The sequence below is a fragment of the Hyla sarda genome, chromosome 2 (assembly GCF_029499605.1).
Source record: "Hyla sarda isolate aHylSar1 chromosome 2, aHylSar1.hap1, whole genome shotgun sequence".
Taxonomy (NCBI): domain Eukaryota; kingdom Metazoa; phylum Chordata; class Amphibia; order Anura; family Hylidae; genus Hyla; species Hyla sarda.
The window spans coordinates 261,922,295-261,938,086 of record NC_079190.1 but is presented as its reverse complement, the minus strand read 5'-3'; the positions used below and the strand labels follow the sequence as shown (position 1 = coordinate 261,938,086).

The window sequence follows — 15,792 nt, the reverse complement described above, 5'->3', positions numbered from 1 at the left end:
GATAAGGGGAATAGAATAAATTACACTTGTTGTCTGGTCTCCAATGTGGAATCATTAATTCTAAAAGCTCTACTAAACCCAAAATTAAGACAAAATCCAAGAACGACAAACAGCATACAGGGCTAGGTCACTCAATAGGCAGATCATTTAAATCTGTTATGCAGTTCCTGTATTAGGGGCCTTTTACACCACATTCTGCCCATGTCAACATATACTGCAGATTATGTGTAGTCCATTACTGTGCTGGGCCCAAAAGCACAGTAGACCACACTTGAGTGTTATTCATAAGTTGCCATTTTTACAAAAATAAAAAATAAAATTGTGTCACGTTGTTTAACAGATTCCACCAAGAATTTATGCTGTCTACCACCACATTAACATCTTTTAGGAGACCATACTTTTGTGTACTAACTAGGCATTACGATCAATAACCCACCTCTAATAGGCTTATATACTTACCTATAAATGGACACATTTTCAATCAACTTGTTGGTGACACTATCATAAAGGACTATGCCTCTGGGAGTCACTTTTAAAAGCACCTTCTGTAGTTTCTTTCCACTTGCTTTGGCCTAAAGTTATTGAGAAAAAGAAAACTATGGTTACACATGCACAGCTTGAGCCTTTATTATTTCTTCAAACTGCTTCTGCACCATCAGAGTCATTTCCTTTCTGAAACTTACTTCCTCATCTAAGTTTCCAATGACATTGTAAAAAAAATCATAGTAGAAAGCATTGTACGCTCTATAGGCTGGAATCAACTAAGGTTTATATTGCAGGCAAACCAGGCACAGTAGAACTGATAGAACACTGGTTCATTGGTGGAATGAGATTTAGTTGTCTTTGGTAGAGATGAGCGAACTTACAGTAATTCGATTAGCCACAAACTTCTTGGCTCGGCGGTTGCTGACTTTAGCCTGCATAAATGAGTTCAGCTTTCAGGTGCTCCGGTGGGCTGGAAAAGGTGGATACAGTCCTAGGAGAGAGAGTCTCTAGCCTAACTAAAGCCGAACTAATTTATGCAGGCTAAAGTCAGTCAACGCCGAGCCGAGAAGTTCGTGACGAATCAAATTACTGTAAGTTCGCTCATATCTAGATTTTGGTCATCTACATTAAGTTGGCCAAATGTCTACTACCAGCAGCTGCTCAGCCTGACAACCATGTGCATTCATGCAGGTTTTATCATAGTTTCCACAGCAAACTTTACAGTACATGTAGGAGGAATTAAATTATGTCTGCCTCTGAAAAATGCAGACAGGACCTTATTTCCTTGCATCAGCCTTCTTTTTACTGCTCCTTTAACTGTCACATGATTTGCTTTTGACCTTAGCAGTAATTTGCGCAGATACTCATACCTGTGCTGCGTAAAGAATCTAATCTTCAAAATGGTAAAGTTACATCTTCTCTCCTCACAGCATAGTGTTACAGTGAATAATATTCTCTTCCCTTCCTGCCAAGTGTTCCAGACTAAGAGGCTATAGCAGTACATAATTTATATTTACCTCATCCTGGCCAGTGTATATTTAGTCAGACTTCCTCATACATATTAAAACACAAACCTCCAGGAGGATTAAATGGCACTGCCAGCACTAGCAATCCAATAGATATAAAATTAAAATCTTACTACGCGTTACAAAACTGATCTGGTTTCTTCCTCAGGCACCTGAGGTAGATACCAGATCGGTTTCGTAAACACGTTAGGGATGTAAGAAAAAAAACGAAAAAAAAAACGGATTCCCGCGATTTTTCACTTGCCGATACTGAATCGATTCAAAATATTTTTGAAGCGATCCTTTTAGTGATGTGGAATTTGTATCTCCTGATGCACAGAAAGCATGTCCCGGGCATCAGGAGATACAAGTTCCACATTTTGTCAGCCGGATCTGATGCGGCGTCGGCGCTCTGGATGTATGGAGCTGGCTCTGACTCGTGCCCGCTCCATACTCTGCGGCCCCCGGCTGATTTCAGTATCCGGGGGCCGCTGATGCTTCACCGCCGCTAGTATCCAGCATGCGGTGCTCTGCAGTGTGTATGGAGCGGGCTCCCGACTCGTGCCCGCTGCATACTATGCAGCCCCCGGCTGTTCTCAGTAGCCGGGGGCCTCCGCTAATAGCCAGCATGCGGCGATCGCCGCGGCTGGCTATTAACCCTTTAGATCGCCGCTGTCAAAGCCGACAGCGGTGTCTAAAGGGAGAGGTGTATGTTCTCCGTGGCTCTCATTGATAGAGCCTAGCTGGACCAGGCTCTATCAATGGATCGCAGATAAATGGAGTTCAATAGAACTCTATTCATCTGTCTGAGGAATCTAATGATTTCTAAAAGGCTAATAAAGTGAACCGAAAATAAAAAAAATAAAGTTTTAATAAAAGTGTAAAAGACATTGTTTTTTTAGACAGACTCGGGATATATCGCGATGTATCGTCACCTAGACTGTATCGCGATATATCGAATCGCCACACTTGTATCGCGATTCGAATCACCAAATTCTTGGCGATTCACACCCCTAAAACACGTAGTTGATTTTTAATAATTGAATAGCTTGTGCTGGCAGCATCCTAAAAACACAAACCTCCTACAGTTCTCCTGGAGGTTTGTGTTTTAGGGTGCTGCCAGCACAAGCAATCCAATAGATATAAAAAAAAATTTTTATTAAAATCATGCTACGCCTTACAAAACCAATCCGGTTTCTACCTCAGGCACAGGTGCCCGAGAAAGAAACCGGGTCAGTTTTGTAACGCGTAATACAATTTTATATCTATTGGATAGCTTTTGCTGGCAGTGCCTTACAATTTTTCTGGAGGTTCGTGTTTTAATGAGTCAATTGAGCATGCTTGGAAGGAAGGAGCAGCCACCTCAGTGTTGTGTCGGCATTTGCACAACTCGTTCAGGTGAGTTGGTCCTTGGCTCACCTGTGATTAGCTGTCTTGCCCAGAAGGTTTTCACACAAGGGAGCGCTTGTTGCTTTTCTCACATCATTCACTTCAATAAATATGTATGTAGAAGGTCTAGAAGGTTCTGATAGGCCAGTGTAGCAGCTGTTTGGCTGTATATTCACTGTGTAAGGAGAACCGAGCAGAAGAAACTGCCCACAGGACATATCCCATGGCAATAAGCAAAAGGGCATCCAGTCTAAATTGGTAGGTCTGCATTTAGTTACCCTGGGTAAAAAACCCACCAATCAGCAAAGAACCTCATTTGTCAGCTGATCACCGAGACTGCAGTTTTAAAAAGGATTGCTGGATGCCCACAAAAATTAAGCAATGCAAGACTTTTCTAGATCGGCTCTTATTTGCATGTGGTATTCCCGTCTAAAAAGAACCCTAGGGTATATTTACATGCGACAAGATCATTTCCCCTTGTAATTCAATGAGGCTACTCCTCACATATCCTGTGGAAGGCACCCATAACACGTGAATTATGTTGTGGCAACTCCATTCACATGCATTGATGTGGACAGTCAGATAAGTCACAAAATCCACACTAGAAATACATGCCACATCAAAACCTAACCAATCTAATGCAGTAAGCACTTAGTTTAGTAAGCTGTCTGTCAGAAAACATCTATTATCTATGGCCAGCTATAAGGGTATGACCACATGTGTTTTATGAAATTTATTTTTATTTTTTTTTAAACAAAATTCTAAATATATAAAGGAAAATTTTTTTGGGGAAGTACATGTTTCACAGCTCCAACCATGACATCCTTCAGATCGTAGTTTGGGCCATAAGCTTCCCACCCCTTTTGTCTCCCCTTTGCGTCTGTTGACAACTGGCAACTAAGTTGGGTCAACATAAGCCAAAAGGGAAGGAAGAAAACAATCAGTATTCCAGTGTTCTGTACTTTTGATTGGGTAAACTGCTAGGTAGCCCTATCACTTACACAAGCTACATTGGTGCCCTATTTTAAGGCTGGATAGTTCCCAGGCTCGTAACCTTGCTTATTGGCTTTGTCTAGTGACTGCTTTAACTATTTACCTAGCGGAGTATATACTGTATTATGCTGTTTAAAACCTTTTGAATATATACTTAGTATACTAATGCCAAACATGTGAATTGCAAATCAGGTGTTAAATAGCATACAGGACACTTAATATTCAGAAGATACTTCATGTGACATTTTCCTGTAGCTGCATGCACAATGTGTGAATTACTCCTGGCTGTAAAAACACAAGCTTTTATCCTTTCCCTTGCCAAACAATGGAAATTTGGAAGTATTACACACATACTGTTGCTACAATCCTCTTCACTGCAGCTGCGGATAGTTCTTCCCCTTTCGGTTGTTCTACCAAGGTCATGCCCAAATACTTCAGATTAAACAGCATTCCTTCTAACAGAGTTTCCCTGGTATCGGTCCAGTTTTCTGGAAGCTCTAGAAATAAAAACAGAAGTTCATGGGAAATGAAAAGGCACTTCATGTCATGAACACAAGGAAAAAACAAAAAACACAAAGTACAATAGTTTGATCACAGTAAACAGGTTCTGTGTAAGATCAGGCAAGCTGTAAGACAGGGTTTCCAGCTGTTGCCTTTGGCTGTCAAGCATGCTGGGAGTTGTAGTTTTCCAACATCTGGAGGCACCGTGGTTGGGAAACACTAACGAAAAACAAGGCACCACTCCCTCCACCTAGCTTATTTGCCTTGGGATACAGGAACAATCCGTGACTTGTTGTGCATGATGCAATGGCAATTAGAAATACAGCATCCTCCTTTATTAATACCACAACACAGGATACTATTGGAGTCCTTTGGGAAAACAAAATAGGGTGTGAAGTTGTAGGAACAGCTAGGCTATGTTCATATAGTTTCTCCCAGCTATCTACGGTTCGCTTCAGCTGTTTTTTTTGGGCAATTAGAAAGAAATACAGCTCATGAGACAGCCCAAAACATAGCCTTAGGGCAAGCACACAATTTTTTTATCCTTATAAATTTAGCACTCTGAAAATTATTAATACCACCCCAAAAAAATAAAAAAAATTAAAATTCTATTTTATATTTACATACATATACACTAATACACACACACAACCAACATCTATATATAGATGTTAATATAATAAGGTAAGGCAAGATAAACAAATCCAACCAGTACTGGCAAATACCATTTCTTTTAAAGGAACCTGTGTAAATCAGGCCTTGACAAATGTATGGCACCAGGTTGCCGCAGCAACTAAAAGTTTGGCATTGGCGTCTGAGACTGTCTGGGTTGACGAGATTGCAGCCACCTGCTCCTCCACAGACAGGCGCCGATGGAAACCAGCCAGAGGGCTTGGGTCAGTACTGCCGCCATCTTGGTCTGCCTGATAACAGGCCTACTCCTTCCACCAAGTTTATAGCTCTGCCTTACGTGTCATTCAGCTACCCCAGACTCCTAAATGGCAAAGAAGCTGATCAGCCATTCAGGAGTCTGGGAAAGATTATGACACAGTAACATCACAAAACAAAACCTCACAATTGCTGATTTGTTTAGTTAATATAAATATATCTAAAGAAAAAAAAAATAGAAAGCAAAAAGGCAATCCTATGCAAAATTGGTACTAGCAAAGTAGAAAAAGAAAATTGTGAAATCTTGGTTTACATCAAGTTTATGTTACTTGTCTTCTAAATTTCCATTTTGCTATATAGGTTCTCAGTCTGACCACCAGGTCCAATATAAAGTGGTACAAGTCAGTTGCCAGCGTTCTCATCACAGCGAAAGGTGACACGTGTCTAGATCAGACAATAGATTTTGTTCATAGGATAGGTCACCAGTGTCTGATCGGTAAGGTGCCAATACATCTAGATAGGGGGTTGTTTGTGTTTATTTTATTATAGAAGCCTCATTTAGATGAATGGGGCAGCTATCCACATTTCTGAAACAAAGACTGTTAAAAGTCTACACCGTTCTGTAAACTAGACCTCTTACAGAGTTTTCATAACATTAGTAAGTTTGTAGCGTTCATCAATGAACTCATGTGGGAACATTCTGTTACAGAAATCTACGCCAACTACAACAAGACACATACAAGCTGTTTAGCAATAAGTAGGCACATTACATTAGACAGACTGGACTTCCGTTACATTAGCTACAGTCTCAGGCGAGGCCTAACAGTCCATTTACACAATGCCGCTGTCCATCCCACACATTTGTTTTGTTTGCGGGAGTACTGCTACACAATAGATAGGAATGCATGGGAGTTGGCAGCAACTATTCGAGTCATTATAAATTGTAACCACGTCAGAATACAATAAAACCTCTCCAGAAAGACCAGCTCTATGAGCAGACCACCTCCTTTATCCAGACCAGACTTACTGTCACTGATTTTTAGGCCACCATACATTATGCATATTCTTTATTAGAAGTTTCTGTATTCTGGAACAGAAAGCAAATGGAGGAATGACAATGACAAAATATAAATAAAAATCACATGACTATACGTCACACACTACATACAGCATGGTGAAGCTGTTTGGGAGCTCCAATACAACTGCTGCAAACAGGGTTCCGTTTACTTTGAATAGAGTCTGTTGGGGTACAGTTAGATGCTGCTTATTTTTCGTGATTTTTAATGAAAAAAGCCAAACTTGAAATGCAATAACTCGCGCCCAATCACTAGAGATGAGTGAACTTACAGTAAATTCGATTTGTCACGAACTTCTCGGCTGTTGATGGCTTTTCCTGCATAAATTAGTTCAGCTTTCAGGTGCTCCGGTGGGCTGGAAAAGGTGGATACCATCCTAGGAGACTCCTAGGACTGTATCCCCTTTCCTAGGACTGTATCCACCTTTTCCAGCCCACCGGAGCACCTGAAAGCTGAACTCATTTATGCAGGCTAAAGTCATCATTCGTGACGAATCAAATTTACTGTAAGTTCGCTCATCTTTACCCATCACTTCAGTATTCAGAGCTCCACTTGGTGATTCTGTTGATCACATAGCCTAAGCTGAGCATAAACTTGTGCAAGATTTTAGATCTATCTTCCAATTTTTGGGTAAGCAAAGCCATCAAAATCATGATTTACGAGGAAAAAAAAATCTTTAGAAGGGATCCAACTATATTATGTATGGGAATAGACTGGCTGCAGATCCCAATATTTTGGCATTACTTCAGTGCCTGAATATACATGGAGCACCTACAAGTCCTAGCATTACACAGCTTTGCCATAGATGGACTCCTACAAAACACATTACATGCTGGTTCAGTGACTGCACTATGACAGGAAAGAAGGATGCTGACATTAACTCTTGAAAGGAACTTTATATACTTAATCCAATGTTACACCAATGGGGGAGATTTATCAAAACCTGTCCTAAGGAAAGTTGCTTTGTTGCCTATAGCAACCAGATCGCTTCTCATTTTTGAAAAGGCCTGTGCAAAATGAAAGAAGTGATCTGATTGGTTGCTATGGGCAACTCAGCAACTTTACCTCTGGACAGGTTTTGATAAACCTTCCCCAATATATGTATGGCCATGTCAAGGGGACCACTGTTTTCTGCTGCCAACCACCATCTAGCCCTGAGCATCCTGCACGCTGAAGACAAGTGATATGCCGTGCTGATATCTACAGTACATGCCTGGAATTCCTGGCATTACAGACACAAGAATCAGCCAATATCAAAAGATCATAATATTTCCTAATAAACAAAACTTCCACAATATTTTACAGTTTTGCAGAGGACTCAATTTGGTCAGCCTGGTCCTGTTCAGTTTATCATTCTCCACATTTAGGGTAGGGTCACACATAAGGGCCTCCTGCTGTTGCCAAACCCATTCACCCCACCCCCCTTTCCTGCTCACAGCAGCAATCTGCCGCTCTGAGCAGCCACACTAGGGGCCTGCAAGTTGCTGAGTGCACTCAGACATCCCGGAGCAGCCGCGATGCCAGTGTACACTTCACATGCACAGTGTACTCAGACATTGCGGCTACACCATGATGTCTGAGTGCACTCAGCAACTCGCAGGCCCATAGTGTGGCTGCTCAGAGCGGCAGAGTGGGTCGGGTAGGGTCAGCAACAGCAGGAGGCACAATATGAGTCCATTATGTGTTAACCTACCCAGAATGTTTTATTAAAGTTTTAAAACAAACATTAACACAGGAAGGGACTTTTTTTTATCAAAAAGGGTACTCTGTTGTACAATATTTTTAATCAACTGGTGCCAAAAAATTTAAAAAATTTGATTTGTACATTACTTCTATTTAAAAATATTCATCCTTCCAGTACTTAGCGACTACTGTCTACTACAGAGTAAGTTGTGTAGTTCTTTTCAGTCTGACCACAGTGCTCTCTGCTGACACCTCTGTCCATGTCAGGAACTGGAGAGGTTTGCTATGGGGATTTTCTCCTGCTCTGGACAGTTCCTAACATGGATAGAGGGGTCAGACAAAAGAACTATACAACTTTCTCTGTAATACACAGCAGCTGATAAGTACTGGACGGATTAAGATTTTTTAATACAATTCATTTACAAGTCTGTTTAACTTTCTGCCACCAGTTGATTTAAAAATATATAAAAATCTTTTCCACTGGATTACCCCATTAAGTAGCAGGGTAGAAATAAGACCTAAAAATAAAAATAAGCAATTGCCTTAAGCTTCAGTCACAGACAATAGGCTTCTTGAAACCAGAGATTACAGAGGATGCAAGTAGCTTCACTACAGTTCATCCTACACTTGGCATATACAGGCCAACAGGGAATAACTACTGAAGATCGATCAGACCACCCCTCTCTTCACCATTTCTATTGCTATTTAGGTATAAAACATTTGTTATGTATACTGCAGCTTTGTTTATTGCCATTTGTAAGTGGGAGGAGCTTATCTACAAGGCAGAAGTAAACTAAAGTTTACAGGCAGGACTAGCCAAGCACCCAGCATTGCCAAATCTTCCTACCCAAATCTTGTGGGAGAAGAAGATACAATTTTTCTTTCACAGCTGCTTCAGACAATTCTCTTCAGGAAACTGGTATGTAGTTTTTTGTTTTGGGAAGGGGAATACTGTGAGCCGCGCACTGTGTACTACCCGTCAACCAGCTTTTCCATATAACTGAAGTGCCAGGTATAATAGACTGCTTGTCCTTCCTGTATACCCAATTGCAGCAGTGTTGCAGGACCTTCTTCCTCAACTGATGTCCTCTCTTCCTCACTCTTCTGTAGGCCCGGAATAAATCTACCAAGCCCCTCCCCCAAAAAGATAAGATGAACCCATCCCCTCTCCCCACCACTTCACTACCTATTCGTGCTGTACCTGCCTGCCGGATAGTTTAATTATACTTTACCTTGGCATTTGTCCAGCAGTAGAGTGTTTAAAATTTCCAGGCAATATTTGCAGCCTAAGGGAGAAGGTCACATGTGGTGCAGTGAAATATAGGTCACACGGGGCAGTGAAATATGCTGCAGATTCGCTGACAGCAGTCACAGAAGGATTGCAAAGTGAGCTCCCGGCAGCAGCTGGGGGCTGGTTCTGCTGACAGCGCATCTGCAGCGTGAAATACATTGCAGATGCGCCCTGAATGACCCTGCCCTAAGAGAAACCTGATCAGGAGATGTAGTTGAAGTCCAATAGACTACTGATCCTCCCCATGTAATGTCTGAATAAGACTTTAGATTGGCAGGAGTCCAACTGATCAGCTGTTTCAAGAAGCTGCAGAACTTGTGCAAATGCTGCAGTCTTATGTTTGCAGCCTGTAGCCTTAGTGATGAAAGGAACTGCAGAGCTGTCCCATTTATTGGTTGACCGCTGATCCTTTGAATGGGCTAAATATCAGCTCATTTGGACACTAATTGCCCACCTAAAATAGACCCTTTAGGCTACATTTCTACTTGGCACTTTATTGGGAAAACTGCCAATGCAGTTTGAGCCAAAGCCAGAAGTGGATTCCAACAGAATGGGAAATATAAAGGAAGGCCTTCTACTTCTTCCTCAGATCCTCTTCTGACTTTGGCTCAAACTGCATTGGCAATTTTCCCAATAAACTGTCAAGTGGATATGCAGCCTGAGTGTAGGGAAATCCACCGCTATAAATGGACATACAGCACTACAGGGAGCACGCTCTGCGACTGCTGGCAGCATATCCGCAGCGCCAAATACGATGTGTGACCCTACCCTGAGGCTTGTAACCATATGTACCTACAGAATAAAGATAAAGGTATTTTTACTGAAAAAGAGTGCGTAGAAATGGAAGCCCCCAAAACTTACAAAATGGCGTTTTTCCAATTTCACCCCACAAATTTTGATTTAGCCATAGATTTTGTAATGAAATGATTGATGTCATTACAAAATACAATTTGTGACGCAAAAAACAAGCCCTCATAAGGGTCTTTAGGTGCAAAATAGATTTTATAATCAGATGTCTGATCATGGAGGACATGCCGCTGGGGACCCCGTGATCTCTCCTGCAGCACCCCATCATCAGATTCACGGAGCCGAAGGTTGCGCTCTGCCTAATGACTGGCGATGCAGAGGCTGGAGGATTGTCATGTCACGGCCCCACCCCCTCATGATTTTACGATCCTTCAGCCCCTGCATTACCGGAGGATCATAGCATCGCGACGGGTCAGAGCCGTGACATCAGATGACAGGGGGTGCTGCAGGAGATATTGCGGGGGTCCCCAGCGGGCCCCCTGCGATCAGACAACTTATCCCCTTAGCTTTTTGGATAGGGTGTCTAGAGGCAGAGTACCCCTTTAAGGCCAAAATGGGCTTGGTCCTTAAGGTGTTACATCCTTATATTTGCTAAAAAATAAAATAAAAATGCTCGGCTCCATGCTTCTTAGTCTCGGAACGTCACACTGCGGTCAGTGTATCACCAGCCGCACCGATGTTCTGCCTTAGCCGTTGATAGGCTGAGGGCACTGTCATGCAAGGAGCACAGCCAGCAGGGAGAAGGTTGACCGCAGTGCGACATTCTGAGCCTAAGAAGCACAGAGCCGAGCAGCAGTGGAGGAACGGGACAACGATATCGGCGCAACGGGGAAAGTAGGAGGTGGAGTTAAAGTGGTTTTTTTTGCTGCCCGGGCACAGGGGGTTAAAAGTTTAGTGCTGTATTTCTCCTTTAGGGTCTATTCACACTTCTAAATCCTGCACATCAAATCTGCCCAGGATACTGTAACTGCAGATTAGAAGCTGTGCTCAGTCATTTAGTTTACATTGAAATCTGCAGCAGAAAATCCTGCGCATCAAATCTGTGCTGAATAACGTACGTGTGAATAGACCATTAAGGGTTAAGTGACAGGATCATCCATCTCAGCTGAGGGTCCCATACACACAAAATAGTAGTCTGCTAAATCAGATGGCAATCTAATGCTTATGGGAGTATGACGGGTGAGGAACAGAAGAATCAGTCGGGTTGAATTTCAGTTTCAGGACATAATCTACCAGGGGAGTCTGGAATTTGGCTGACAACTAAGGTGCATGGGCCCCTGAAAGTTTCGGTGTTCGATAGGATAGTAAGTCTATACCTCACTAGAAATACAGTAAGAAGTGGATTTACTTTCATGACCCAAACAAGGATGGATGTAAGACAAGTATCGGGCTTTCCTTTTTATATCCTCAGTTTATCCAGCCTAGTAGTGCAGACACTAGTAAAGAGAACATTAACAGAGGTCTATTTAGTAAAGCTAAAGCATACCTATCATTTCACAAGATGTAAAAAAAAAAAAAAAAAAAAAAAAAAAAAAAAAAACACATGTTCTGCTATATTAACCCTTTACTGTGGCAAGCAAGTAATTCTAGCGCTTGCTCTGATGTTATTGGTTACACTACAGCACTGCTGACATACAGCAGCACCTTACTTTCTCAGAAACAGCTGCCCTGAACTGTGTGGCTTGTCAGTGACAAAAAGAAAGCCTTGATTTATCTTTGAGGAACATCAGAACATGTGGAGTGTGTACAGTAGGCAGACTAGTTCGGGCCTTGTTCACTTCTGCACCTGAGACAGTTTCAGAGTCAAATAACGGAGCAACCTTCGGTCTGGTGTTTGTTTTGAAGGAGTTGAGTAAAACAGACACAAACCTGCAGATTTTCCCCCCCTCCACTCAATTGTCATAATTTGAATAGACTCAACAAGTTGAGCTCGACACTGATGTGAACCCGGCCTTAGGGCGCGTTCATACTGCAGAATCTCCACTCGCCGAATTCAGCAAGCAGAGATTCCATCTGGCGGCCGCCGAACATACTTCGGTACTAGGGCTGCGGGGCACTGAGCCATCACCATTGACAGCTATACAGTACTCGCGGAATCCGAGCAAAGAATGAACATGTTCTTTCTTTGCGCGTAACAGTGTCAGTGGCGGAATTGTCCGCAGCTGAAATTCCGTGGAGTGAACGGGTCTCGGAGACCCATTCACAATAACGTTGAAGTATCCAACACGTAATTCTGCAGTGTGAACGTACCCTTAGCCTGGGATGTGTAGTGTACCCACAGGCTTCCTCCCTCCCTTGCACTTAATAAATCCCACCCCCACTTCCTGTAATTTGTCCACCATTGTTACTAGAGACAGATTTCACCTGACAGTGGACAGCAGCCTGCAGAAAAAGGGAGACACCTAGTGGTCAAGACTTTAGAGCTGTTTATTTCTGACAAATATAGTTAATATAAAAAATAAAAAAATAAAAAAAAAGGGTACCTGTCAAACCATATTTTTTAAGCCAACATATTCCCTAACTACTCCTAACACCCCTCTTGCCCATATATAATTTCCCAGCTCTAAAAAGCTCTGTATTAGACTGGGTTCCAATTACATTTTCACCCATATGGGAGCACATACAGCAGGGGAGAGATAAAAACTTGCGCTCCCATATGCCTTTCTATGCGCTCCCGTATGTAATTCATTTCAATGAGCCGACCGCAGTGAAACTTACGGTCCGCTCATTTTTGCCCTGTATGCATTTCTCCCCCGCACCTAAAACTGGTTGACCACAGTTTTAGGTCCGGTTGTAAAAGCGCCGACCGGACTGTACGTTTCACTCCGGCCGGCTCATTGAAATGAATTACATACACTGAAAGGCATACGGGAGCGAAAGTTTTTAGTTCTCCCCTGCCGTATACACTCCCGTATGGGGGAAAACATAATGGGAACCCAGCCTTATACATTTCCCCTTGCTCACAGTGTAAGCTCTGGGCATGAGAAAGTGGGCATTCCCCGGCAGGCACAACATCACTGAAGCCTGCAAGAGCTGCACCTACACACTTTTCCTGAGTTTGGTCTCCTGCAAGGCTTGGAGGAGACCAAACTAACTGACTTGGAACAGAACCGAGCCACCTAGTGGCAGTTTTTTCAGTCACATTAAAAACCATAAGGTTGAGAATTTTAACAGCAAGGTGTCTTATAATGACATAAGGAACAATATATTAAAAGTTTAGTTTGGTGACCGGTACTTTTTTGAATCACAAAGACCCTTTAAACACCAAGGTTCAGGTGCACATGGTACTTCTGGACATACAATGGATGGCCCTGCTGTTCTGAGGTGAATGGGGATAGCCTGACCGCTGGCTAAAAGCTGCCCATCTCCCCCTATGTAGTCACACCTGTATACAGGGAGTCATAGCTGAAGGCCAATGGTCACCCTGCTGACAGGACAACATTGCGCCACAGGAAGCGGAATACAGTGCAGGAGGGAATGTTATGAGGGGATGGAAGGTTTGTGCGGTAGGTGAGCAGAGTTTAATTCGGGCACCTGAGAAAACTGTTGGTTTACATTCACTTTGCACCAGAAGTTTCCCAACCGGGGTGCCGCCAGCTGTTGCAAAACTACAACTCCCAGCATGCCCGGACAGCCGAAGGCTGTCCGGGCATGCTGGGAGTTGTAGTTTTGCAACAGCTGGAGGCACCCTGGTTGGGAAACACCTTGTACCAAATAGGTAGCGCACTATTTATACACCCCTGCAGCTTTCCGTATCATGGCAGCAGTGCCTCCATTACCGCCCTGTCAGCAGAATCCAACCCCATGTTATGGGGGGAGCTCCCTGCCTGGGACACGCAGCCACAGGTATGTAGACTATACAGAGAGGACATACAAGTCTACACCCGCTCCCCCCGCCCGCCGGGCACTGCGCCCCGCACTTACTCTTGTGCCGCCCTCCTGCCCAGGTCTGCTTGGCAATGCTGGGGCTCCTGATGATCGCCCTCCCCGCAGACTTCAGCGCGTCCATCCTACTACTGCCCGGACACCAACTCCACAACTTTAGCCAAAACTTTTCGCCTTCTTACCCCCTCCCTCCCTCCCTGGAGTCGATGAATGATCACGTCTGTAGAGGGAGGTGATATTTATGTAAATATGGTCACATGACCTCTCCCGGACACGCCCCCCACTTAAGAGTTCATGATTAGTTTGCCGGTCATGTGACCCTGTTCCTGTTCCCAGTATAAGGGTGCATGCACACCACGTTTTCGCAATACAGTTCCCATATCAGGTTTTTTTGAAGAAAAACGGATTCCTCAAAACTTGGCACTGTATCAAAACGTGTGTATAAATTTTAACACATATATGGTTGTAAACTGTATACAGTTTGAAAAATGATGTCCGGTTGCATACATACAAAAAAACCGTATACGTTATTAACTTTTCACTCCATTTTGAATAAAGTTTCACTTGTTTGATTGAAATTCCAAGAAAAAAAATGCAAAGTCAAAAACCATATGGTGAAAACCGGATGGAACTGTATACACATACAGTTCTGTACGGTTCCCATTGACTCCCATGTTTAAAAAAAAAAAAAAAACATACGCTGTAATACAGTTTTTCACCAGGATCAAAAAACATGTAGACTACGGTTTTGGGTACGGGTAAAAAAACGGACAAAACCATATAAGATGCAAAAAGGACTAAACCGGATGATGCGTTTCACATACAGTTTAGGCTGCATTCACATCTCGTTTTTGCAATACGGTTCCGGTATCCGGTTTCAGTAAAAAAAAAAAACGTATGGAACCATATTGCAAATCGTATGTATAGACATTTCATAGAAAACCGTAGCATCCGGTTGTGTACGTTTTGCATCATTTACGGTTTTATCCGTTTTTGTCCCGTACACAAAACCGTAGTCTACTACGGTTTTATGTCCGGGTGAAAAACCGGATACAACCTGTATACAGTTTTTTTCTAATGGTGGTCTATGGGAACCGTACTGAACCGTATGTGCGTACGGTTCCATCCGGTTTGCACAATACGGTTTTGCAGTTTGCACATGCGCAGTGCACGCCGAAAGTTCTTCCCACAAATAGAACAAGAAGAACTTTATTTAATTAAGGACAAACATAAAACCGTATCCGTTTTTTTTCTTCAAAAAACGTATTAAACCATATGCAACAGGACATCCGTTTTTAAACCGTATATGGTTTAAAACCGTACAGAGGTCTATAGGGTTGTACACAGTTGTATACGGTTTGGTCCGGTTTTGAGACATACGTTTTTTAACAAAAAAAAACTGATACGTGAACCGTATTGGAAAAACGAGATGTGAATGCAGCCTTACAATGTTAAGTCAATGCTTACGGTTTTCTATACAGTTCCATACAGTTTTTAACTTGAAACCGTATACGGGAACTGTATAGCAAAAACGTGGTGTGCATGCACCCCAAGACAGTGGGGAATGTTAGTGACAAAACTGTCAGGAAAACCGGACACATGTATCTGGTGAGTGACACAAGTGTGCGTCTACATGATGTACTGATCATACGGCAGGCTTTTCCCGACTTTCTGCCATTACTCCAAGTGAAAAACAATACAGTCAGCTAAAGTGATATGGTAGATTACATCAATAGATTACTCTGAACTTTTTAGTGTGAATACTGCCCTAAACTGGACAGATTGCCAT

At 42.8% G+C, this 15,792-nt stretch overlaps 1 protein-coding gene across 1 annotated transcript in view; it reads right to left on the bottom strand.

The window, feature by feature from the left end:
* The window catches only part of LDLRAP1 (low density lipoprotein receptor adaptor protein 1), a 34,122-nt gene extending 19,906 nt beyond the window's left edge, over window positions 1-14,216 (bottom strand). The window contains exons 1-3 of the mRNA XM_056557080.1: window positions 14,043-14,216; window positions 4,227-4,369; window positions 460-572 (exon numbers count right to left, since the gene is read on the bottom strand). Of these exons, the coding sequence (XP_056413055.1) occupies window positions 460-572; window positions 4,227-4,369; window positions 14,043-14,127 (341 nt within the window). The 5' untranslated portion in view covers window positions 14,128-14,216. The remainder of the gene's footprint in view (window positions 1-459; window positions 573-4,226; window positions 4,370-14,042) is intronic.
* Between the last annotated feature and the right edge of the window lie 1,576 nt (window positions 14,217-15,792).